The sequence below is a fragment of the Hippoglossus stenolepis genome, chromosome 20 (assembly GCF_022539355.2).
Source record: "Hippoglossus stenolepis isolate QCI-W04-F060 chromosome 20, HSTE1.2, whole genome shotgun sequence".
In the NCBI taxonomy this organism is placed as follows: domain Eukaryota; kingdom Metazoa; phylum Chordata; class Actinopteri; order Pleuronectiformes; family Pleuronectidae; genus Hippoglossus; species Hippoglossus stenolepis.
Window position 1 is genome coordinate 854,094 of NC_061502.1, and position 27,993 is coordinate 882,086.

General features: G+C 40.2%; 1 protein-coding gene across 1 annotated transcript; it reads left to right on the forward strand.

Annotated features, from left to right (window-relative positions):
- Window positions 1-1,596: 1,596 nt before the first annotated feature.
- Window positions 1,597-25,540, forward strand: kcnk10a (potassium channel, subfamily K, member 10a). Its single transcript, XM_035143374.1, has 7 exons — window positions 1,597-2,083; window positions 4,845-5,230; window positions 18,419-18,536; window positions 20,154-20,314; window positions 21,152-21,344; window positions 22,796-22,938; window positions 24,332-25,540. The coding sequence occupies exons 1-7, from the start codon at window positions 2,029-2,031 to the stop codon at window positions 24,998-25,000; spliced, it is 1,725 nt and encodes a 574-aa protein (XP_034999265.1). The 5' UTR covers window positions 1,597-2,028; the 3' UTR covers window positions 25,001-25,540.
- Window positions 25,541-27,993: the final 2,453 nt, after the last annotated feature.

The following is a 27,993-nucleotide window of genomic DNA, read 5'->3' on the forward strand; positions in this document are numbered from 1 at the left end:
TGAGGTAATGTATTGTAATTCTAATTCTGATCGCATCCATCTTGTTTTTAAGAGACGTGGAGTTGGCGAGGAGTGGAGTGCTGGCTGCAAGGGTTAGCCTATAACTTGCATTGAGAATAGTTTCTAGAAAAAGACAATTTTCTCCCTGATTTTCTGATTTGCTGTTGGTAGGTCATACAGAGGCAGCAATACTAAAATAAGACCGTTTTATACCCAGTTCTTGTAGGGGCTTTAAAATATGATACAGGATACACACAAGATATGATACTAAAAGCAATGTTAAGATCAGGATAAAAAGAAAAAGGCATGTAAAATGTATTAAATTGGAGTGGGATTTCAAAATATCTGGTGTGTAACTGAAAGCTAACTCAGTGTTTTTTCTTTTTGTACTTTGTATGTGGCACCTGTAGCAAGCCAGCACAGACGAAACATGCGAACAGTTTGGGTGGACAACCTGACAGATAAGATGGTGCCAGGGAATTTTGGGCTTTAAAAATAGATTAAAAAAATAACACTGGTGTGATATTTCTCTTTTTCTGGTTTTGGTTAAGATGCCAGCTGCATAATTTTGAACTCGCTACGGCCAATCAATGTTTTTCTTTATTTTTTATACACCAGTTTAGAGCACATTATAGTAACTAAGGCATGATACTAAATCAATAAAAAAGAGAACAGCAGAGTTTCGATTATCAATAGTGCTTGACGTTCTGGCACTCTGTAGAGTGCATACCATTTCCCCAGGTCCAAAGGGCCCCTTCAATTTGATCAAGCTGCACCAAATTGCACACACTCATAGATATCAGTCTTATAAGTATGCCTGATGTTTTCAATAAGGGGGTTAGGCTATCTATGCAATTATTCTTAGGAAATTCACAAACATTTTGAAAAACACCCTTGCCTCATGAAATGTTGATAAAAGTAAAAATAAATATTCCTGGCTACACCCCCTAATCAACTTTCACACCAAAGTTTAATGGCTCCTAACTAACCAATACTTCTCATAATAACGCAAGAGATCTCTAACTTGGTGTTTTTGCGATGTTGCTGCATTGTATAACTGTGTGCAGCACTATTTGTTCCATTCTTGCTTGTATGCTCATACAAACGTCCACAAAGTGTTTACCTTGCCTGCAGACAGTCACACCTCTAGTTGCAGCAGATCTTTTGCACACACCCACAAGTGGCAATGCAGTTCACATTTCCACACACAACTTCTCTTTCACGCTTTTGTCTGTGTAGCCCTCACTCAGAATCCGCTGTGCCCTGCAGTGATTTGGTGTGCGTGCACCTCTGCTACTACCATCTAGTTTGAATTCATTATCTCAGAATCACTGCAAAGAAAATCATTTCTGAATCTACCAATGTATTTGAACGTGGTAGATTTTGCATAATCCTTCTAACACACACACACACACACATTTGCTGGTATGCAGGGTAACACAGATACACTAATAAAACCTTATCCTTGAACAGCCGTCGATTTATGGAGAATTTGTTCATTCTATTTTTCAACAATATATTAAACGCACAACGCTGAGATTAATGGGTGCATTTAATTCCAGGTTTGAACTGGTTCTGTCCTTCCTTCCCATTGAACTGACGCTGTAGTGCGCAGCAGCCTGGTAAGCCGGTGCTGCGTGGCGTGGACGCCCGATCGTTTTAACTGGCAGTATAGAGTCGCCGCTCAGGCAGACTGAAGCAAATACAATTTAAACACAATCGAGCACCATGTAAGCGTTGCATTCTTCAATGGAGAAGGTCTCCCGCTGCGCGCGCCCACGGTGTTTACTTCTCCACAATGCAGACGACGGGGATGCGGCGATCGGAGGGTGTGAGCTCCTGAAGACAGAAGAGGAGCTGCATCCAGCCAGCCTGACAGACATTACAGCAGCAGCACATGCCGCGGACGATGTGTTTCTACACCCTGCCGTTTTCCATCCTCTCTCGGTTAAAGTCGACTGACGGCAGCCCGAGAGACTGAAGACATCTATTTCCCTCGGCAGCAGCAACAACAGCCAGAGAAACAAGATGAAATTTCCGATTGAGAATCCAAGAAAACCAGGGAACATAAACCCTCCACCAGGTTAGACCATCAATTACTGTAATAGTGCATTGTTGTTTTTTTTGCAGAGGCTGCTGAACGGTAAAGGACCGTGGTTCCCGCTGAATTCCCCCCCATTATATTCTACAGTGCAATGTATGGCTCCAATTCATTTTTCAGATGATCTCATGATGTGTGTTTTGAAATGAAATGCTGCAGTCTGTCAAACTGTACCTGCTGCCGCACGGGCTCTCCCTGGAGCCTCCCATGCAGCTCCAGCAGGCTTCAACAAATCCATGCTGACCACAGTTTGAGTTTCCAGAAACGCACGGTACAGCAGAGGCTGATGCTGAAGTTGTATTCAGGAGGATGGGGGGAACTTGTGCTGACACGGGGACACACCAGGAGGAATTTACGATCAGTAAACCATGGCCACAACGACACTACTTTGGAAAACAGGAGCTGTCAGTCACCACCATACACCGTATAGCCACAACATGCTTTAGTGTGATGCAGTGGGGGGAGTGGGGGGGTGCACGCAGGGTCTGAGTGAAACATTACCTCATTCACGTCCTCCCCAGCGCGGCAGCATCAGCACACGTTGGCCCGGGCGTTACAGTCTGTGGGTGATTTACACGGTCAGCACATGGGCTTCTGGAGACGTGTGTGATCTTCAGACCGTTAATCGTATAGTCTCTGAAGCCCATCCGTTCATCATCTCCCCTGCAACGGGAGCAAAGACACACATCCAAAGCGCTCCACTGGTTTACAAGTGTCCCTGGTGTCAGCAAGACGAGGCGCAACAGTCACGATTCCCCAGCCTGCGGTTGCATAACAGTGTTTAGTGAGCAGATGATAAAAAGTAGTGTTTTGGGCCGTCAGTCCCTCTGGGAGCCAATCAACACGGACTGGAGTCTAGCACATGTGTTGATCATTAGCAGCGTCACAGGAGAAGGTGTGACATGTAGCAATATGTTTTGGAGATGGAACACTTTTACTCAGGTACACCGGTGAGATATAGCCATTTCTATTATAGTAATGATCAAAATCAAGGTTGCTTCCTCTGGAGCTTTCAACTGCGTCTCACAATCTAGCCAGCTGTTATGTCACCTGTAAGGAATTTCTGTTTGGTCTTCATCTGCTGGTGAAGATTAAGAGATGCTGTAAAATTTCAGATAAAAGCTAGTTAGTAGTCACTGAGGTAAGATCGTCTGCCTAGAAAACCTATATTCAATTTTTCTATAATTGTACTTTCCTGCGCTGCTAATCATCGTTTTATTTTTGACTGTTTCATCACTTATTGCTTTGATCAACCCATGAGTCATTTAATTTAAAAAATAGTTTAAGCCCAAGGTGATTTCTTCAGTATGTTTATTTTGTCTGATCAACAGTCAAAAACATAAATATTGTTGATTGGTTATTCCAGGTTCTGTGCGGATTTGTTGTGATGGTGATTCCGTGGATTACAGGGTTAAATGGACTGCATTTATAGAGCACTCTTCTATTCCTAACACTCGAAGCACTTTACACTGCAAGTCGCATTGACACACACCACTTCCATATACAGCATTTCTGTCTCACTCACAAATTCTACTCACACTGAAGGGACAGCCATCAGGGGCAGTTTGGAGTTTCCATGTCTCCCGTTTAGTGGATGACCTGCTGGGCCTCCTGAGCCACGGATCCCTCGCCACTTGCAAGAAAGATGTTAAAAAAGAAAAAATGGTCAAAAACGATGCTGCAGGGGCAAGATATCCTGACATTTGAGTGCAACACACATCAACTTCATCACGCTGCGCCCATGATTTAAAACAAATTGGCACCCGTTGCATACAGAGCAGGCGTCATGCAGACAGAGGAAAGGGCAAAGGTATCTGGGATGAAGTGATCTGGGAAATAAATGTGTTTTTTTATTAAATTCAAAAGTTCTGTCAGTTCATCATGATACAGGCTTAGATAGAGAGCAACATCTGCATGTGTTTAATGTGAGTCTGACCCTTCACCATAAGGCTGTGCTTAATAGCTGTTGGTAAATCAAATTTGAATCACATTAGAGTCTTCCATCTTCTGCCTGTCTGCTCTTTAGTTCCATCAGTTTTGGAAGAGACAGACATCAAACAGGCAAATGATATTCCTGGGGAGAAATGGCTTTTTGAGATTACATGTAGTTAGTGCAGTGCCAAATTCAAACATACCTGTAGGAATACTGGTTGCTGCCTTCTTTCTAAAACTTTTGAAATGACCTGCAGTAATTGAGTTGCAGCAATTAGTCAGTTCACAAAACCCAGAAGCTGCACCACTGCTGCTGCAGGAAGAGCTGTCAAGGTTTGATTAAATATGACTCTACGCAAAAACCCAGATGTGAAGAATCAGCTGTTGTCTGCAACGTGCCTGTTGTCATGATCGACAATGTCACTTACACTGATGACTCCAAGCTGCCTCTGCTGGAGTGCCGGTCACCTGTTTATTTAAAGTTTATTATTACTGAACAGTCATGTCAAAATTGCACCAAATTTGATAGCATTTGATAAGTATGAAGCTGATAAGATTAATGGTTCTCAAGAAATACATTCCACATACAGACAGATAGAGAGACGGACAGAAAGACAGAAATGTCTGGAGTTAGTAGATTGATAAGCCTTGTTAAATTTTCACAGTCTGTTAAGATGAATTCAGTCCGTCTCTGATCTTTTTAACCGATGGTGAAAGCAGATAAGTTTGTCATTACCAATTCTTTCATTTATGCTGTTCATCAGCAGGTAACATCACTATGTCACACAGATATTACTGTCCTTTGTTTCAGTGGAAGTACAGACCAACCTGGTCCCCCCGAAGAAGGTGCAGCCAGGCATGCTGCAGTCCAGCCTGGTGCACGCCAGCCTGGCCACCATGCAGAACCCGATGGGCTGCGCAGTGCCGAGGCTTTCTGTTTCGTCCCGCCCAGCCAGCATGGTGGTTAGCATGGAGGCAGTGGCTGATGGCTCAGCCCCATTCACCATGATGAAGCTGAAGACGGTGCTGGCTGTGTTTGTGGTGGTGGTGGCCTACTTGGTGGCAGGGGGCCTGGTGTTCCAAGCTCTGGAGCAGCCCTTTGAAAACAACCAGAAGATCACCATCACAGCAGAGAAAGCAGCCTTCCTGCAGAAACACTTATGTGTGTCCCCAGATGAGCTGGAGGCTATCATCAAGGTAAGAGCATCTGGCGGTCGATACCCCAGCCTTTCCTCAGGCCTGGATGTGGTCCCCAGTGGGGACTCAGGTAAACTGAAACCTGAGCTTCATATTGATCAGACGCCATTCAAGCTCCACGCATACTCCACACTCGGCCAGACACCCTGGAACTGGATACAAACCACACTGAACTGTCTCGTACATACAAACGTCTCAATGTATTAATGGCTCCCATACATCCTTGAAACTCCTTGGTGTAATATTCCCTGAGATGTTTTTTTGTGGGTAAAAAAACTTTAACTTTAACCAGAGCATGAGTCATCAAGCAGTTGTTATGTCGATGTTGCAAAATGCATCGAAAACTTAAATAGGACATTATAATGTCATTAAGACATATACATAATGGGACTTAGATCAGGATACTCCACATGTCTAAATTTGATTATTTCTCATTCCTACTATAACCTTATTCGGTTTAAGGTCATCAACAATGGCTGTTTACATGGCAGTGTATTATTCAGACTATTATCTTGATCAGGTTGATATCGAAATATTGGTGTCCATGTAAACTTAGTTTATAATGAGAAGTTGATCAACTGATGAACTGTGGGTTTTGGTGTGCTGGTTGAACAAAGAGATTGTCCTGAGATTTAAAACAAGTCAATGTTAGTTTTATTAACATTTAGTCAACCACACTTTTTTGCATGAAAGAGAATGAAACAATGAAGTCGGGGATAGATGCAACGACAATAGCAAATCAAATTCAATCAAACTCTTGCAATATGAGTCAACCATTGATATTTGTAAGATAACACAAACCCTGAGAATCCAGAGGAAACAAAAGAACCCCGTACAATAACCCTACAATAAATTCTACTTTTACAATGCTCAGGACTGTGGGGTTTATAAATCTACTGTAGCAAAATACTATCACAATGAAACTCTGTGACATAACACCGGCCACGTAGATAGCTGCAGGCTGCAGCACAGGAGAAGGAACTGCTGCATTGAAAAGAAAAGTTTATATTTTGTCTTGCAAACAAAAATTAAGAGCAATTTTGGTAAAATTATTTGTAAACTAAATTCTAGTCTGGACTTCAGTCGTAGTTTTTTTTTCTTTGTTGCCTCTTCATTGTCTCGTCTTAGTCATTGGCCAAATGTACCACCTGTTCATTGATCAAACTTGTCCGGTTACCCATCACTAAATTAAAAAGATAGCACCTCACAAACTAGCTCTTCTAGTGTGAAGATAGTTATGTGTAATATATAATGTGGTTGTTATCTGACCTTAACACACACCACATAAATACAGAAATAAATAAATATAAACATAAATAAATAAATTGATATGTATTGTTGATTGATTGATTTATTAGTTTTTCAGTCCGTGATAGGGTGGAGCCAGGAGGTGATGAGCTAATCAAAGGGCTGCACACAGCGATGGCCACAAATAATCTTCGTTAAACTCTAACTAGTGGAACAATTCTTTCTATGTACTTTGGCTTTCTCTGAGTGTCACAATAATCTGTACAAAGAGAACAACGGGCCTCATTCACCAACTGTTCTGAAGAAGAAATATCTTAAAACCAACATTTTTTTAAGAAGATTCGGACATTCATCAATGTTTTCTTATCTGGGATTTGTTCTTATGTAAGAACCGAATGTATGCAATACTCAAGATCAAAGACTATTGAGATTCTTGTGCAAAATAATCATGTTTTTATTCTGCAGTTGTATGATAAGATTTAAATTACCATAATATTTAATCATTTTTATCTCTAAAAAAGCTTCAGTGCATATTTTTACACTTGCAAAGTGTCTCAGAGATTTTAGACACATGGACATTAAGTTTTACACGTTCTTTTGTGTCACATGTTCCATGGTTTTACAGCTTTTAGTTAAAAAGTTTCCGTCCAATTTTTGCCTGTTGATTCTAAAAAACCCAGCTGACTTTCTGTCTCTGAGATGGGAGATGCTCAGGAGAGGCTGGGTGCAGTGGGCTCAATGTGCGCTGAGCCCGGAATGAACCCGTGTCTGACCCGAGCCTGATGCAGATCATGTAAGCTGCAGTGACCTTGTGTCCCTCTGTCCCTGACACAGGCTATTGCTTGTTTTCCCATTATTTAAAGCATTTTATCCGAGCCCTGTCCATGTACCGTCAGGCTCGGGCATCCACAGATGCAGTGCTGTGTAACCAATGGCGTGCTGCTCCAGCTCAGATAGCTGAGCAGCAGAGAGGGACCTGGATGCAGACATAATGGCGGATCTCCGCATCAGCATGTGCAATAGACGCCTCCGTAAGAGCATTGGCAACAGGTGCCTTCACGTTTGCATTGGGAGGGACCGATAATTACAGAGGAGCTGAAATCCAGTTTGTTCGGTGGGTAAACTCTTGTTATCTTCACATGTTTTCACTGTGCTTCACAAAAGCTGTGTGTTTCTATGTGTTCTGACCGGAGAAGGTGAAACTGTTAGCATGCTAATTACTGTCACAATGAATGTGAATTATGATGCTAACCAAGCTAGCTAGTAAGACGATAGCGTTGCTATAGCAGTTCCCTCAGGGCTGCTAACCTGCGTTAACCAGGTGTTAAAGTTAAGCTCGATTTAACCAACGTTAAGATTGCGATGCTTGTTTTGTTTCTGGCACACGTTTAAATGATGTGAGCTGCATTAATGTGAGTTATTAAAACTCCATGAGGACGTCGCCATGGTTCAGTTTAACATAATGTTTAGGTATCGTTTTACATGTTGTTAAACTTTCGCGTTAACTGTCTGTGTTTTGTCCTGGTTGTTGTAATTACCTGCAGTATGTCTAAAGTTCAGCAGGTGAACAAAGGGAGTGTGTAAGTCTATTTAGTTATGTAGTGTAGCCGTCCGATTTCACTGACTGTGTAGGAATAACATCAGACACTAAGTTTACTACATTCAGTTCAGATGTACGATTCCTTCATTGTGATCCATCATGTCTTGACTGAATTGTTTTTCTGTAATTTGAAAGGTGTCCTCACTGAAAACTGAATGACTGGTGTCAGCAGAAGTATAGCTGCAGCTGAACCCTCACTTCGCGGGAGAGAAAACCACAGAAGAAGACAAACTTCTTTTGCTACGATCGCATTATTTCCTGTCAAGCGCGAAGGTCTCTGTTGCACATGTTCCTGCTGAGGTGCTTCTGCGCATGTGGAGGTCCACCATTTTGGTTGCCACTGCAGCCTGTCTCCCCCCCCCTCTCTTCAGTGTTTGACAATATTTCTTTTGACTTCAGATTTGAGATCAAAGTATTCTTTTACTTCAGCTGTCTTTCTCCCGACAGCTTTCAGTCAGCATGTTACTGTATCCCACGTAGCGGTTTAAAAAAAAGTTATTTTGTATCCACAGCTGAGACTACAAAATATAAGAGCTTTAAATAGTTGAGTTCAGTGTGCCACCGTCTCTATATTTCTGTTTATTCATTCTTGACTTCTTAAATGCACTTCTCATGTCATGCCCTTTTATGGGCATTTGTGGGTGTTAACCCTTGCTAATTAGACACTTATCCGTTTACGAGTGCAGGTGCAAACAATTCTGCAGTTTAAGAACACTTTATGAATCTAACAAATTTTTCTTAGAAACTGTCTTAAGAACTATTTTTTTTTTTAAACCTAACAAGATATTGGTGAATGAGGCCCAATGTCTGTGCAAACTCTCAGTCATCTTCCCTCCCTCCTGTCTTCATTGAAAACACCCCAACCACTGTCCTTCCTATTACACTAATCAGTCCCAATAAGCTTTATTTCCTTCCTGTTTTTATAGTTTATTCAACACAATCCATTTAATGCACAGGATACAGATAGAAGCTAACTTCCCTCTGTTGCCCCTGGGCAAAGGTCACAGTGATGTGCTGACTGACATAGTACAATATAACAGCCAGTTTTGGTGGATTTAAACATTACACTTTGGAAACAGGCATGGTAAATGCTTAAATCAATGGTAAAAGTGTTAGTGTTAGTGTGTAAAATATTGCCAACTATGTTTTAATCAGCAGAACATGAACAGACATCAGAGCAGCTATCACCATCATTACAGTCTAACGACACGCTGTCGCTCATTTTAAATGAAGCAGCTTCTGTTCCTCCACCCAGGCATTGGACCTTACTCTTACAGTGCTGAGACTACTGCACCAAGTACTGTAAGGTTTACATGAAGTACAACTTTACTATTGTTCTTTCTCAATTGTAACATTTCTACTGTAATTTATACTCACTAAATATTAAGCACTAGAGATTAATCTTCTTGTGATAATTAAGATAATGTTTACCTTGATCCTCGTTTTTTGTTGGTTGATTGTAAATAAATAACGTAGTTCAATTTGCAATAAAGTTATCTATGAAACTCTTGGCTTAAGTCACAATTTTAGGGATCACATCTGGTCTAAAGTAACAGCAGCAACATGTACAGTATTGTAATCATAGAAGAACACATTGATGGATGTGTTGTCAGAGTTTGGAATTAATCACAAGCCTTTAAGTAGACATTTTAGTTTTAAACAAATTAAGCATTGGCAATTGAGAAAGATATTAGTTAATACTTTCCTTATGTGACCTTATGGCATTTATGACAATGAAAACATTAATTCACCAAAGTGACCTGTTTGATTTATTATAAGACAAAAGGTAGATGTGCAAAAAAACAGGCAAGTTTTCTGTAGTCTTAGGAAAATGTTCTCAGTTCAATCATGTTCGGTTCATGTGTCAAACACACTGTTCAATTACATACACTGTGGCTTCAGGAAACACATAAGAGTTTGAGTGTTTAATACATACACTTATAGTGGCACATTAGTAAACATTTGTTATGGAAGTCACATTCTGCTCCTGGGTGAACTTCTGGTTGGACAGTTCCAGCTGTATTGAAGACTCTTCATGTCACATTTGAAAACACTTACCTGTGACGTTTGTGACTGCTGGAGTAGATTGATCACTGAATTCCAGCATAATGGTTTCAATAGTTTTTAAATTCTGTTTTATTGACATCATCAACAATATGTTCATCAATGAGCAGCTAGCTAACAAGCAGGCTTGAAAAATGGATCAGTGCCACCTCATCCACTCAGTGTCTGGTCATGTGTAACATAAGTGTTTTTTGCCATGCCATGCTGTGTGTAGTCTATAAACTGTATCAAAATAAGGTGTAATTGTGGTGTTTTCAGTTTATGAGCAGTGTGATGGATAGATGTTTAATGCTGTGAAACACAGTTCAAACACACACAGTGTCATACTTATATCACGATCACTGGAGCCAGAGCCGATCAAATTGCGTGAACACTGCAGAGATTTGACCTTGGAATTTATTCTGAATGTACCATATCTCACCGAAAAGGAAAGGTAAAGAGCCATTCTGCAGGAAACCAAAGGAGGGAGTTTGATGCACATAAAAGATAACAATTAAGTTGCACAGGGTGTGTGATATTGACTGCATGAGTTTCAAACAAAGTAATAGAGAGCTGTGGTAAAGATAGATGACTGTATTTCTGCTCGGGGGAAATCAGCTTGCCAACATGGCATCCCATTCCACAGCTCTAAGAGAGTGAGAAAACGGGTCTGACAGCGCAGTAGCATTGTTTTCTGATGGTTGTTTTCATTTAAAAAAGCAAATTTTTTGGTCCTCGCCTTCATTCACCAACAACTGGACATTGATAAGAGCAGCTCTCGTTTAAAACTAGTTTTCCAAAATGCTACAATGAGGAATCCTACTTTTGCAGTGATCCAAACTAAGTAAGAACCTCTGTTTCAAGTGGAGGACAGGTGAACCATGTACAGATTGCCAAATATACAAGGGTCCCCCTGGCACAAAACGGGTCTATGTGAGGCTCTGCACAAAGTGTGCGTGTGTCCTTGCAGCCACGATGCTATAAGGCAGGGGTATTCAATTAAAGTCCAGAGAGAGGGGTCGAACATCATAACAACTAACATGCGTTATGATTCAGTGCAATTATGTTAAAATATTAGATGTCTCTACATCCGTGTGTAGTCAACAACTGACTGTCAAAACAAAGAAAGCACAATGCAATAATATTTTAACAATATTTATCTTCACTTTTCAGATTGAACTGGAGGGACTATAAATTAATACCCTACTGAAAATAAAAGCTCTTTGCTCATGTCAAGATAAAAGTAAAATAATTTTTTTTTTTTTTTTAAATATGCTTGATTAAAGAAATACAAATAATAGTGTAAATTAAGTTTGAACCAATTTTCTAACAATTTCACACATTTTTACAACTGAAGAGCTTTAACAGCTGCTTTTTTCTTCCTTTCTAATCCTCGTATATCCCAGCCCTACTTGTTTTGATGCTTAATGCAAAAGTAAATTTATCTCAAAGACAACTATCAAAAGCTGATTGTATTCCCCCTGTTGCTACAACACTCTTCTGCTAACACCAGGGTTTTTCATGGCCAAATGCTCACAGCCACCTGTAAAGCAGCATAGTAACAGCCAGTTGTTTGTCCTGGGTGGTTATTGGCCTCAGCAGTAGTGAAACCCTGTATGATAATGGACAGGATAATGCAGAGCACAACCACTGCAGCTGAAAGTAGAAAGCTGCTGTGGATCAGTGCCAGCTTTATTCAACTGCCTTACAGTTCAGGGGCTCAGAGAACTGCATTGTAAACATTCCCATTTACAACACTAACTATGGCTACACTGCACATTTCTGTTCCTGTGCCCTTGAATTATCTTTCTGGTGATACTGCACACCAGCAGTGCCACGTTGAGCGCACTGACAGCAGTGCTTCACAGGACCTAGCTAAGCACTCAACTTTTGATTGTTAAGGCTTTTCTTTTTCCCTCTGTCCAATTTAGCCATAGTGCATGAGTTAGATTGCATCTGTTAATTAAGTTACAAAACCAATCAGATTTTCATGTCCCTTTCCTTTGGCTTTTTTCCTATACCCCTGAATCCCAAAATAGCTGACAAAGCTATCACTATCTCACATATGCCGCAGTTAGGGTCAGTTACGCAATTGCGTGTTGGTTCTAAAAGCAAACACTGACGTGGTCATTAATCTTGCTTAGACGAAGTAAGGAAATGGCTTAAAACCAGAGAGCTATCAGGTATCAGATCAATTTCTTTTGGAGAGAAGGTGTGTTGAGGAATGAGCTAAAGGCTGCAGCCTGCAGGGAAACGGGCTGAGTGCAGCTGCTAAGGCTCACTGATTTCAGATCATCATGCTGGGAGGTGTGATGCTGCTACATAACAAGCATGCTCCTGCAGTAAAACAATGTTAAAACAAGAAGCTGCAGTTTTAAGGGCCTATATCTCGTGTGTCGTGTGTGTGCTGCAGTACAGAGTTAGTTTTTTGCTGCATATACTGCATCTCTGGGGCAACAACATTCTCTGTGCACCACCTGATTTACACACAACTCTTATCTTAATCTTAGAGAGAGCTCTCTCGCTGTTTGCTGTGGTGCCTAAGGCCTGCTAACAATACACGTGACATATGCAGTGATAATTGTTACATTTTTAGCTCATAGAGGCAAAATCAAGCCTTCAGGTTATGAAGCTTCTGTCACATTATTAATAATTTATTATGTGGTCCAGCGGTAATAGCAACAACTGAAGAATTCCCCTAAAAAATAAGAGGGCTTGCACCCAATAAGCAGGATTGACTTGAAATATAAGGCTTTCACTATGCTTGAAGTCAACTAGATAATATACGTCTGAAGTGTTTTTTTATTTTCTGGATAGATTGGGGGCTACAAAGCTGCTGCCACAAACTCCTCCTGGCTGCAGCATACTGCTCCCCCAACATGATGAATCCTATTGTTAGTGATAATGGCTAATAAAGGTTTATACATAATATATCACAAAACACTAAACAAAAGGCCTTAAAACAAACATTTTGCATGTTTATAAAAACTATCAAAATTTCTTTTGTTTTCTTACCATTATATAAGATGCATTTTTATTTGAACCATTTCCCATCTGTTTCTTGCCTTTCTATATGGCTAAACAGAAACAGGTAATGGCTGGCAGTCATGCTCAGGTAGAGCTCTCACTGGCTAACCCTAAGAGGGCAGAAGACCACAGCCTCGAAGAGTTTTGTCAATTATAAAGTTGTTTTTACTGTTTTAATTAAGAATCCATTTTCATTGTGCATTTGCTAATATGTTAAAGAACATGAAACCCTGGTGACAGTTTCCTCATCAAAAATTCTGCACCAATATTCAGGAATTTAGTTAAAGGTCAAATGAACATGCTTAAAGTGCATTGAACTGTATTATTTTCATTTATTTTAATATTTTTTGTTTATTTTGTATCTTTTGTACGAATAGTGTAGCTGTCTTTTAGGGATTGTGTATTTTGGCTCCATTATAGAAATATATTACTATAGAAAAGGGACAGTCTGGGTTGACTCAAACAAGTTGGGTTTTCCTGGCAGAATTCATACGGCCTCAAAAGAGCTTAGTTGACCTGACATGACAGACATTAGGTTTATTTTGATGTAAACCTGAACTCCTGTTAATCAACCTAGAGCAGTGGTTCTCAACTGGTCTGGCTTCGGGACCCACCATCACCCCTTAATGACAAAAATCGAGGAACATTTTCAACTTCTCAAATTTATTTGATGAAAAGATGGTGCAGTTTGAACCTGAGATAGTACAGAATATCAGTATGCCAACACAAAAAAACAAGTTTAATGATAAACCAAAACGACCAGCAGGTGGCGATGCTAGAGAGGGAAATATTCCCCTTTACACTCAATTAGCCGCATTTGAATTACAAACCAAAAAGTGCATCTTAAGGACACAAGGTAATACAAAATACATAACAATTCAGTAACTTCAGCCTTTTTAAACAGACTCAACAGTGCTTTCGTGCACAAACATGAAATAAAAAAGTCCAACTACTGAGAAGTAGTTTCAAAAAGACTCAAATTATGTAGCTTTAGCTGAGAATACTCACTCGCTGAATCTATGACAACCAACACTGTCTATTAGCATTACAAGGCATTAAAGCCACTCCGCTGCATTAAAAATCTCCTTCAAAATAAAAGCACAGGATTTTTTTCTTAACATTTATTTTTGCCCACTGAAAACGGGTCCGAGACCCACTTTTGGGTCGCGACCCACCAGTTGAGAATCACTGACCGAGAGCACAAACTAAGGAGCTTGTCTGCATTTTGACACGGGCCTCTGCAAGTTCCTCCTGTATTTACTGTTATTTTTGCATCACACTGTTTCCTTTGGGACGATGCAATGAAGTTGATGATTCATTATTTCAGTTTATATTCTCCTGAGACCTGCATAATAGAGCCATACCTTTTCTGCTAGTCTGTGTTTACATTAGATGCTGATGTGAAGCAACATCCAGCTGTCTCCTCCTGATGTATTGTTGAATACTGAATACTAGCTGCTTGCATGCTGTGTGCAAGCAGCTAGGGTAACCAGGGTGCAGTGTGCACATATAGACAAGTGTACTGTATACTCCTGTCATGCATAGCATGTGAGATTTGTAAGGGCTGTAAAAAAAATCCTAAATAAAATCCTAAATATACTCTGATTGAGAGCACTGGGACAATGGTAGTCATGATAAAAAAGAAACAACTTACAGCCAATACATTTCTTCTTCAAACACTTAAATTACTGGTAGCCTACTCATAAACTGGGTTATTATGCTTTTTCATTAGCAGAGAATTGCAGTGTAATGTACAACATGACAACAAAGCACTGGAACCAGATGGCCTCCCTGTTGAATTTCACACTTTTTTTTCCTTTTTTTTCACTTTTTCACAAACAAGCCAGTGACCCGTCATATATCAATACACTCAGTTACTGTACTACATTAGCACTTAGTAGTCATCTCACTTACACACCTGTTAACCTGTCAAGTTTTGACTGTATCTTGTAAACACACACACACACACACACACACACACACACACACACACACACACACACACACACACACACACACACACACACATGCACTCTCAAGGTGAGACAATAACATAGAATAGATTCTTATAATATAATAAAATGTCATATCTTCTATAATCCATCAGATCCAACCCGATTTATTAAAGTAAATACTCATTAAGTTATACAAACAGAAAAGTCAGACAGTTCAATTTTACATTATTCAATTATTCATTTCTTTAGCAAACAGAAACCATTTTATTTTCCTTGATGGAGAAAAGACTTTGAATCTCTTTTCCAATGTCATCAATAATTGGCAAACATCACAAAATTGTACATTGCACAGAGGGACTAAGCTTGAATACTGGACCAAAGCACTATCCTCCCTCCATCAGCAAGCGTGAAGCAACCCATGCACCACTATCTGGGGCTTTACATATCCCCGTTTGTCAGAGCAGTGATACTCTTATTGCGATTATTTTGATGATCTCCAAACTGATGCACTGAGGCTTGTGTGTTGCAGCTAAGACATAAAAACTCTGATAATAGCCTTTACTTTATCAGGGTGCCTGATCTACACACCTAACAAAGTAGAACTTTTGATCAGAGGCTGACTTTCAGTGAATGAAGCAACTCAGTTGTCCTTGTGTCTTTGCCCTTCAGCCAGCCACACAGCTATCTGCCACACGCTGAGTGGGACTCATCACGCTGGGTCTCCATCTGCTCGGATGGACACTTGCAGAGCAGAATGGCACTGGGTGTGATATCACTGATGTTTTCGACTCTGCACCTCCTCACCACACCTCAATTAAACCCATCCGCTGTGCAGGGCCACACACACAGAGAGGCAGCCAATGTTATTTAACAGGAGGAATAAGGGGGCAGAGAAATATGAGGAATTTCCCTTTACAGGCCCTTGAAAGGTGTGACTTAAGTACAAGTGGAATGACAATGATGGTCATTCAGCTCATCTAAAACTTTTTTCAGCTGTGATACACAGTATGCAACTTATTTGGTGAAAAGCTTATTGCCACAGCCAGAGAAACAATCATGGTGTGACAACTGTTACAGATAGCTGCAAGTCTGTTGGCCATATAAATAGAGCTGGCATTAAGTAGCTTTTACATCTCAAACAATTACAGACAGGATTGGACAAAGACAGAGTGGCCCAATCAGAGCCTAGAACCTGCCCAATTGTTATCAAAGTCGTCATATGTTAAATATATCTTGTACACATATTTTGCGAGTTAACAGTGTTGTAATAAATAAACAAAATTTAGGTTTGGATGGTCATCAGTTTACAGTGATTGTACGTTGAGCTGAGTGAGGAGTGAGGAATGAGCTGATTTAGTGGAATGTAGCTGAACCTTGTGTTGGAGGAAACAAAAGTCTACAAAGAGAAGCAAAGGTGGACGAAAAATGATCACAACACACCAAAGCAGATGGACAGTTGGAATCAGTAGAGAACATAACAGTTTATGAATTATGATGTCATCAATGAGATCAAATAAAATGAACTAAATGAAAAAAAAATGCTTTCCTCTTCAAATCTGTTTAGTTTAGTAATTTCTGACATTGGGCTGTACGTTGGAAAGAGAGTATTATTTCAGCCAGAGACAATTCAGTGAAGGAATCAACCATTTATAACAAGTGGTTGTGCAGTTAGAGTAGGCCCCTTGTGTTTGAGAAGTTCTCAGGCTACATGCACACTGACTTTAGGAAGTGTTGCTGGCCTCATTTTAGTTAGAAACTCTAGGGTTGCATTGTAGATTGTTCTTATCTCATGACTCGACTACCAGAGGTGAATGCTAACACTTACTGTCTGTAACAGTTGGTTGAAGATATCCCTGCTCTTACTTTTTCACCATTGCTCATCCTGATTCATATTATGTTTCGTTGTCAAGCAACAAACTGCAGAGTACTAAATCTTCTTCCTGTTGACACCGACACACACATGGCCATGTAGGTGAATGATTATGTGATATGTGTTTTCAGCTATGCCATTATGGAAGGAGATTACGTCTCATTCAGAGTTAAAATGCTCGACTGGTCAGAGATAGTATTCACTTATTAGTAGGAGCAAAGCCTTAATGAATCTGAACTGTGATAAGACTTCTGTTGAATGAGCTCACCAAAAACTCCCAAACGAAAAATCTGGAATCTGGTTCACAACAATCTTCCGATTGCCTTTGAATGCTGTCAAAATCCTACTCAGCTTAGATTCATCTCCGTAGGTTAATCTCATGTGAAAATGCAGCAAGGTGAGTATAAATGCACCTAGGTTATGCAGAGAAACTCTTACAAGCCGGACCTCCTCTCTAGCTAACCACATGCAATAAGCATTTCAATACAAACAGCAGCTGTTATCAAAGTGTGTCGAAAGTATTCTGTAATGATCAGTTTGAGGCTGCATGAGCTGTAAGAAAACACTCAAAACAACCACCACGGGAGGAAAAGGTCAAATCAATAAAGCCCATACAAATTTATTTCCTGTTGGTTAGAGATTTAGCAGCACAGCAAACTAATTGGCCAGCAGCACAGCATTACCTGTAAGCAGGCAGAAAAAAATCAATGCCCATAATTCATATTCAACACATCCTGATTGTTGACCAGCGACAGCACAGCAGTAAAGCCGCCCTGAGATTGTAGTCGTCTCTAGCTCCTTTGCATTGCCATGGGAACACTAAAATGACTGAGAAAGAAAATGCCATGTCACCATCAATGAATGAGAGTAGGAGCAGCACAGTGGCAGATACTTATGGGGAGATGGGGAGTTGAAATTCAGTTAGTAATCTTCTTTGGCTTCTGTCCTACAGCATCTGAGCGGCCAGCTGTTTTTATCACCACAGGCAGTGGTGACGGTAGCCGCTCCCTGATATTATTTACTCCTTAATAAAGTCATCCTGAACAGGAAGCATGGAGTGTGTCAGAAGCAACAACATTGAGTGTGATCAGTTATGACTGAATGTTAGGAGTCACACAGCTGAGAATGATGTGTTTCTATTGCAGTTTGAGTTTTAAAGGCAGAGGCGCACATTGTTAAGCCCTATTAGGCATTTTTGAATATGGGCTATATAAATATAATTTGATTGATTGATTGATTTGATAGTGTGATTGAAGATATGTCCGTATTAGTTAACACTATGCACATATACAAAACAGAATAGCAACAATCACAGCAGCAAAGAGAGCCCAAAAGACACTAAGGAGTGGAGACATGGTCAATCTACCAGGAATCTACATCATCCAAAGACACCTGAGTGGGACCAAGATTTTCTTATGTTGCTCTGTCTCTGATTTTCCTCCCAGCACTCTGTGGAGGCTGTGAATGCCGGAGTGAGTCCCATTGGTGACACGTCCTACAACTCCAGTCACTGGGATCTGGGTAGTGCCTTCTTCTTCGCTGGAACTGTCATCACAACCATCGGTACTGTAATCATATTATATATTTATTATATATATATATATATTTTTTTTTGTTGTTGTTGTTGATTAAACCATATATTAACAAACCAATCTTCTATATGTGGGACACAACAGAAAAGGTGAATGTATCTACGGCCTCTTTCATATGCTCAGTGTTAATACTAAATATTTGCACTGAACAGTATATAATAACACTAGTGAACCAAAATTAAAAACAACTGAACTTCCCTCCAAAGTCTTTTTCCTGAAGTCGACTATTTGTGTTTTGTCTTTATTTCCAGCACAATTCTGCAGCAATATTCAGCTGAATCTGCAGATCTTTTTCATGTTCACCAAGTCAAACAACATCATCTGTATATAATATGTTCACAGTCTTATCATCAACATTAACTCCCTACCTAGAATCATTATTTAGGGGGCAGCTATGGCTCAGGGGTTAGAGCGGTAACCAGAAGGTCGATGGTTCAGTCCCAGTCTTCCCCATTCCTCATGCCAAAGTGTTCTTGGGCAAAATACTGAACTCAATCTGCAATTAGATGCAGTGTATGAATGTGAGTAGGTGAATGTAAAACTGTACTGTAACCTGTAAAAGAAAAGTGCTATATTAATTCAGCGCTACATCATGAATATAAAAGGAACAAGAGACAAAATATCTCCCTGCTTTACAACAATTGCCAATTATTATTCTTCAGTCCTGTGTGTAAACCTCAGTCTACTCAAAAACCAGGCTGTGGTGTCCTCACAACTAACTAACAGCAGGCTGAAACAGTGCTTTACTGCCCTCTCTGGTTTGTTTCACCTTCGAAAACAGCCAGCATCTGTGGTTGCTTTGATAACTTGTAACCACACCCAATAGTGATATGAGGGATACTGGAGTACTGCCCCCTGCCTTCCCTGGAAGACATCTCCAGCTCCCGCTGCATTCATAGAACTCAGAACATACATTACCTGGGCCATAAGAACACTTAACAAAAAATAATATTAATTGTGCCTTAACCCTGCTATCTACTTCATATGATGCTCTTCATTAAACCAGTGCAATATCATCACATTTATTTGATTATTTATTCAAATGCAATAAGCACGTATACATTTTTTTTACCAGAAATGTATTTATTTTGCATATTGTGTCTGCTGATGAATAATGTTTATGGTGGTAGATGTTGTTTCCACTAAACTTGAGGAGCACTGTTAACCTCATTGTATCCTGTAGAATGACAATAAAGCTTTATATTCTACTCCATTCTTTTCTATTCACTGCAGCCAGGTGAGAGATAAAACCAATTGAGGTGAACATGTCAGGAGGATGTCAGTTCACTTTTTAGCATTGTTTCCCAGTCGTGTTTTTGGAGCTAAAGAAAGCTTGAAAATCAGAGCCAGTGGTTTGCACCTCTAGAGGACTCACAGCAGAGCAGCTGATGAGGTTTTTAATTTGACAACAGACTTTCTTTGTTTTTTGCAGATGTGATCTACACCCTGTGTCATTCAGGATAATAGATGAACAGAATAGTCTGTGAAATGTTACTAGAATTAAAAACGGACATGCATCTTGTACAGAACATCCATTATAAAAAGTAAATGTTATAAAACTACTTTTTGCCTCCTGCTGCTCATCCAGGTTATGGTAACATTGCCCCAAGCACTGAGGGAGGGAAGATCTTCTGCATTCTGTATGCAATATTTGGCATCCCACTGTTTGGATTCCTGCTGGCCGGGGTTGGGGACCAGCTCGGTACCATATTTGTCAAAAGCATTGCCAAGGTGGAGAAGATGTTCCGGGTGAGTCCCACTGTAAATGTCCTATGATCTATGACTCAGCTTTGTTGAAAGTATATGGACATTTTGAATATGGTCCATCCGTTGGGGGGCAGTAACACACAAGAGGACAACACATCCAGTAATATTTAACTTGTGAGACACACACAGCACAATTTGCTCAGATGTCTCTGCAGGCTACTCACACTGTGCATATTATTTGAGTTTGAACTGACAGCTGCAAAGGGGACATATGAAAGACAAAATAATGAACCTGGCAAAGATGTGAAATAAATTGAGCTCATAAGGTGGCAGATACTGTTCCATTTGCACTCTGCACAGTGAAACAGTTCACAGCTGTTCGAAGTCATGGGCAAAGAGTTCGCATCAGAAAAAGATTGATGTGAAGCTGAAGCAACAAATGGAGTATGCAGCCAGCTGTGTTGATTCAAACCAAATCTCTTCTGCCACACAGACAGCTACAATGATGACAAGTACACAAAAACAAAAGTGTATGATCTGTGTCTTTAGTTTCAGAATCTCATTTTACTTCCAGCACAAACAGAAGACACACAAATGAATACATTTCCACCACAGGACAGCTAAACATAAATAAAATGTCTCCTGTTAAACTAATGACGCTCATCCTGCTCAGAGACATTTACAGTTAACACAGTATCCTCCTCTCATCATATTCAGTGCTCATGCTGATGGGATAATAAAGCTGCTGGGACTGATGCATCACTGTCCTCTCTCAGGCTCTGGGACATTCACAAAGGAGTACAATCCGAGAGCTGCTGAAAACGAGACTGATGTCATGGCTTACACTGCTTTGTATGTGTATCTGACTCTCTCCGATAGAACAAACACAACCAGATCAGTCAGACTAAAATCCGTGTGACCTCCACCCTCCTCTTCATCCTGGCTGGTTGCATCCTTTTCGTCACCATCCCTGCAGTGATCTTCAAACACATCGAGGGCTGGACGGCATTGGAGTCCACATACTTCGTGGTCATTACTCTGACAACAGTTGGAATAGGAGACTATGTGGCAGGTAAGGACTGGTCTGTCATTGTCGGTGTATTCTTGAATTGACATGTCTGACCTCGAAGTTCCTGATTACAGATTTTAACTTTGATTTATGATTATATTTTTATTTCAAAAATGTTTTATTTGACTAAAACGGAAGAAAAAACTAAGAGATCGAATTAAGAAAATATTTGATATAGTTTAGAATGATAAAGATGCAATTACGAGTTTTGTGGTAAACAATGAAATTATTTACAGTCCATTAACGTGACTGTGCTGATTGCACGTTATTGTAAGTCAGAGTTCTTCAGGCACCCACGCCTGAGTTAAGTCACAGTAAAAAAGATGGAAAAAAAAGTTCATGAATGGAATCAATCTGTCTTGCTTGTTCGCTGGCTCGATGAGTAGTCGTGTGAGCAGGTTGAGAAAGACGTGGAAGGTTGTTTTGTGCACTATGAATTGTAATCCAGGCAACGTCCCTGCTTTCAAATACTATGACAAGGATGAAACCTCACAAACATGTGTGGATTGCTTAGTTCTAAACCCTCAGGGTTTTTTTGTAAGATTTGGTAAATCATCTATACACCCTTTGTGTTAGTATCAGTTTATTTGGCAATGCATTTATTTTTAAACAGCAGCTCAGCTCAGGCTTTGCTTCAGTCTCACTGATGATGTGTCCATCAGAAGAAGTTTGTGTGTGATGGATGAAAGCTTCACAGCAATGGTGTGACATTCAGTTGATTATTGCTTTATTAAAGTAGACTCCATTATCAGTATCTCTAACCTGTAAAGATGATCATTGAATAGTGTGATGGAAGTTGTCTGGAAGCTGGTGAAAGGAAAACTCAGGCAGCAGCTGATGTCTTAATCAGAAGAGTTTAATGTAGACTGTATGCATCAAGGAAACCAGAAGGTGCAACAATATACAAACCTGTCACCCCCAGGTCTGAAGATGTCTTCCACAGCATCCCCATATATCTCCCTCACCTCGCGTCTGTCTGGGGCATCTGGATTAAATATGAAAGTCCCTGAGCATAAGCGCTACAATGTACTGCTGGTTGGCCCTTTATCTATAAATGTACTGCTGGTTGAACCTTTATCTATAAATGTACTGCTGGTTGAACCTTTATCTATAAATGTACTGCTGGTTGAACCTTTATCTATAAATGTACTGCTGGTTGAACCTTTATCTATAAATGTACTGCTGGTTGAACCTTTATCTATAAATGTACTGCTGGTTGGCCCTTTATCTACAGCCTGACATGGGTATGACTTGGAGAGAAAGGAGAATAAGTGGAATGAGACAGGCTCCACTCTCTCAATGGAGATGCAATGTGTGAGGATTGTCACAAATAGGACAACACTACCAACCACAATGAACCTTTGTGTGATTTTGTGACTGTTTAAGTTTCTTTGAGATTCACCTGTGAAGTGATATCTTCTTCTTTATGTATTCATACCTTGTTTTCTTATCAGGGGGAGACCGGAAGATTGAATACCGGAAGTGGTACAGACCACTGGTGTGGTTCTGGATCCTGGGTGGTTTAGCTTACTTTGCTGCAGTGCTGAACATGATTGGTGACTGGCTGAGGGTGCTGTCCAAAAAGACAAAAGAAGAGGTATGCTCACATAAGAAATGATTAATACCGACACCATGCTGCGTTTCTGACCAGGGCAGCACAAGCTTTGACATCTTCTGATTTATTAAACTGGCGATATTGTGACTGCATAATTCATGATTTATATATTATTATGTTAATTCAATGATGAATAATTGATCCTGTGATTTTATCCTAATCATATTCTATTGGAAGTTTTCACCACCAAAGTTCTCAATGGAAGAAGAGTAGCACTTATCCACAAACTGTTTTACTAATGTGGGCCTTTTTCGCATTAGCAAAGCTGCCTCTAGATGACTCTGACTGTCACATGACCTCCACCTTGCAGTGGGATTCTTGAGATTATCCCACTGAGACACACCCTGTTTGTCGAAGAGTATGCCAGCCTGGCCTACCCTGTTCAGACCTGGTATTCACATCCATCTCTAGTGATCTGGTCACAAGTGGACAGCTCTAAGTACAGCTGTGAACTCACCCATTGAGGAGGCATTATATATCCAATCACCCAGACCACATGTCGCCACTTTCTTTTGTTCTGTGTAAACACAACTTCCTCCTCAACTGATGTCCTCTGACCCACTATAGTTTCATAATGAATCAGAAATAGTTTTACACTACTTCATATCATTTCCATGGATTTATTTCGTGGATTAATATATACATTGACCACCACATAATGATTATCTTTTTTTTTTACTCACTCTCTCTTCCTCACTCACACACACAACTGAAGTGAGATCTGGTCACAGTTGGAGACCCATGTGGAGACACATTCTGATGCCAGGTGTGAACTGACTTACTTAGGTCCACATGTGATCTGATCTGTCAGGACGGATGTTAATACCAGGTCTGAACAGGGCCATAGATTATTGATATACATTATGATAATGAATTATTAAAAAAAATTATCTATAAATTTAAATATTTGAAATAATAAATGTTCCGTCAATCTTGTCAGTTACTATAGTGTCTGTATAAACAGACCTAACTACAGTATGCACTCATTCTTTTGAATGAGGCACAATCAAAAAGGGATTTGAGCTTATTAGTTGTAAATGCTTTGTATTTTTACTGGGGAATTTATTGTTTTTTCCATTATACCATCTAAAACAAAGACATTTCTCAATGACCCATTACTGAAAACTGTATGATTATGAGCTGTAAATAGTTAGCAAAGTAAATAATTAAACTACATAATTTTGTGAATACTGTATACCCAGTATATTGGAATGAGATTATTTGTTATTGTTGCAGAAACTTTTATTGAGTGTAAAGGTTAATGAAATGTCATCGATTAAAAATGTGTAATTATTCATTTTTCGAAAGTGACCTAATTGGACTGCAGCATTATTTTTGAGTTATAATACCTTTTTTCTCCCCTTGTTTGGCTAAGGTTGGAGAGATCAAGGCTCACGCAGCAGAGTGGAAAGCAAATGTGCGAGCAGAGTTCCGGGAGACGCGTCGACGTATGAGTGTGGAGGTCCATGACAAGCTGCAGCGGGCCGCCACCATCCGAAGCATGGAGAGACGTCAGTTGGGCCTAGACCAGCGTGCGGTGTCTCTGGACATGCTTTCCCCAGAGCGCCGTGCAATGTTTAACAGTCTGGACACCAACAACTATAAAACTTCTTCGCAGGAGAGCATTGACACCAAGCTGAACAACCTCCGGTTACGGGGAGCCGAGCAGTGCGACCGGCACACCAACCACCAAACCACATCCGAGGACAACATTTTCAACCGCCTGGGCTCTGTCACAAAGCTGGCCAAGCGCAACAGGAATCGTGACCTGAAGAAGAACATCCCAGACGAGGCTCGCCGGCCTCACAGTGAGGCCTATGGCTGCAGCACACCCACCTTTGACTGCAGCATACCCTTTGCAGATGAAGGGAAAAGTAAGGACGAAGGAGAGGATGAAAATGAAGACAAGGAGTGCAATACTAGCTTGTCAGATTTCCCACTGTTTGTGGAAGTTTGTAAGCCACAGAATGGGTTTATATCAGAGCCGACCAAAGAGAATGAAACACTTGAAGCAAAAGAGCTGCGTAGTGAGATGGTCCCATAAACAGAATGTACTCCTACAAGAGGAGATTTTAAAAACCGCCGGTAGTGCCTTGGGTCTCCCTTATTCCTGTGTGTTCTTAAGTAGGGACTATACTTGTCCCATTGTGTTACATATTGTAATGTTCACAGAATTCACTGTGCCCTATGGATCTGATGGACACATATTGTGTTTTATAAATGTAAGACGTGGTGGGGTCTCTGCAATCGTGCTATGCCAAATGGTGGTCATATTTAAAAAGTCATCAGCTAATAGGTGTTTAAATGATAATAACTTAAGTCTGAGCCTTGCAACTGTGGCCATCATGTCTCTCAGTCAGGATAACACTGTACTGAGCTAATGTAATCTCAGTATGACGCACTCACATGTGTACGTCAACCAGCAACGATGAACACAACTGCGCCTGTCTTATGAGCCCTTGCCAAAGTTTAAGGTCAGTTCTGAATTCTCTGTATCATGCACAAATAGCGAGTAAACGAAGGTGACACTTGCTGTTTGTTCACACCATTGTTGATTCACGTGTATAATAAATGATAAACCTACCTTTATGACAGCTGTTGTTAATTCAAGCATACAATATACCTTGTCCATCTGTGTAGCCTCAAGAGTCTGGACTGTATACATGCAGTGGTATTCAAATGTGTGCTTGTCTGCTGTCCATGTTGAAACATCTTGACAGGTGTTGTTCTTTTAATATCTGGAGAATGATCTTAGGGGTTCAACAATGGGTGAATATTTCACAAAGATGTCTAAGTTTTAATTAACCAGGTTATCTTTGTGTTGTTGCTGGAAATGCAGACCTTCTTGCACTTTTGAAAGATGTGTGTGTGCACTGACCCATTCATTTGGTATACATACCTCAATGTTTTGTGTTCAGTGTATTTTGTGTTTTACTTTAAATCCAACATGTAGCTACTGGTTATCCTCTCTGGACCTTTGACAGAAATATTGGGTTGTTTTTCCAAAACTTTGGCCAGTACTATATTTAACTTTCAGGAGAAAATAAGAACCTTACTTAGACATTGGGTTACTGGTCCCTCCTAGATGGTGTCAGGCTGTTCATTTAAGTAGCAAAGCTGAATAGTATACCTCCTCTCTAATGTCTGACAGACTTCTTCTCTCGTTATCAGACTTGTTGACATGGTCCCAGATTTGAACATTTCACTTGGTGAGTGCATTGTTATCATCACTGATAGAAATGATGGCCAAAACTGTAATGTCCAGATTCTTAAAAGCTTGTATCCTGTTGCAATAAATCTGGAATATCCTTTAACATAGAAGTAGAGGATGTTAGTCACATCCAAGATGATGAAGCTCCACAAGCTGTCAGCCTGGTGTTAGACTCAAATAAAATCAGACAAGGCTGGACAGAAATAGGATCTGTTCTCAAAGTGTTAGCATACTGAAATTAAATGTTAAATTGAATGGATGCCAATGAGATGATTGTAAATATTTTAAGTAAGGTCTGACACAGTATGGACCCCCAACTCGGTGCTGTGACTCCATATGTGGCTCAAGTCAGAACACAAGTAAAAGACAAAAACGATCATGACCCAAAAAAGCTCTGGTCAAGGAGTAAAATAGTAACACAAGAGAGGCTTGATCTAAATGTAACAATTCCACTATGTGTTTATTGTCATGCTGTTTTTCATGTTGCCTACTGAGTTGATAGAGTTTGGATTTAAATGTCAACTGAGAAAACGCCACACGTTGTCTGTGCATGGTCCCTAAGCTAAGCTGTTTTCTCAGTACCTTGTCCATTGGATGATGACCTCTTAGAACACTATCTCAGGGCTTGTTGTCCCAATGTCTGTTGATGACACTGTTTGAAAAGTGCTGCATTCACACTTTGAGAGGCTGACGGAGCACCGATGCTCCATGAAAATGAGTGACAACAGAATGGAAGATAAGCCATAATGCAAGAGGAGGGACTGGTCCATACTATACATGGAATACCAGTTAAGCAATGGTTTGAGATTATAAAGTGCACTGTGAGCATGCACTGTGTACTTTTCATTGAACTTGAGTCAAACATATCAACAGATAAGTAAGAGTCAGTCGGAAAGTGCCTGAAGGGACTTTCTGGAGCATGGATTTGGGTTTACCCCTCAATGGAATCTTAATTGAAAATTTGAATATGAACAAAGTATAAGGAGCATTGATGGAGCTAAGCTGGGACAAGCAAGTAGAAACCACCATCGCTAACACACTTGACAGGCTGTCAATCAAGCAAACATACCACATTATATACTCCTGTAAGAGCCTTAATACCGCTTTGGTAAATTTTCATACTCACCATGATGTCACAGAGGAAGGAAGAGTAGCTCTGTAGACCCAAATTTCATGTGATAACAACGTATTCTGCAGAAAACAGTTTCATTACATTTGGGACATTTTGGATGGAATTCTATGCAGTCGGAAATTTTCACAGCCAGCATCAAGGGGCCATTAATGGTACTGCTGCTTCGTCTGCAGCCATGGTGGTGGCTGTATAAGCAAACTATGTTCTTTTCATACACACAATGTACCATTGAGGGAAATGACACCAAATGCATAAAAATATGTCACTGACTGTGATAAAATCACATTCACTTTTTAACCTCTACTCCCTTAAATTCATGTTAATGTACTCACTATCTGTGTATGCACATATCTGTCTGATCCTACTGGTCACATTACTAAGTGAAGCTCTAGGCTAGTTTGAATGCCGCAAAAGCAAGGACTATCATCACTAACATGTGTTTTAAAACGCTTCTAAGAGCTACAAAACTGTCTAAGTTTAAAAAGAAAACCAAGACATGGAACAAAAAAGGCATGCTATGTTGCAAAAATGTATAACAATGTATATGGTGTTGATTGTATACCACTATTTGCTTCACAGGATGATGCTTACTGACACATTTAGTTTTTTTATGTAACTGCCTGTGTTAAGACACACAAGCTGCTAGTGCTCTGTACTTGGACGTTGCTCACAGTATTTCTCCTGCAACCATTAC

Coding starts and splice junctions, on each gene's coding strand:
- kcnk10a (XM_035143374.1), top strand. CDS start 2,029: ATGAAATTTCCGATTGAGAATCCAAGAAAACCAGGGAACATAAACCCT. Junction 2,084..4,844: donor GAACATAAACCCTCCACCAG/GTTAGACCATCA, acceptor CCTTTGTTTCAG/TGGAAGTACAGACCAACCTG. Junction 22,939..24,331: donor CCAAAAAGACAAAAGAAGAG/GTATGCTCACAT, acceptor TGTTTGGCTAAG/GTTGGAGAGATCAAGGCTCA.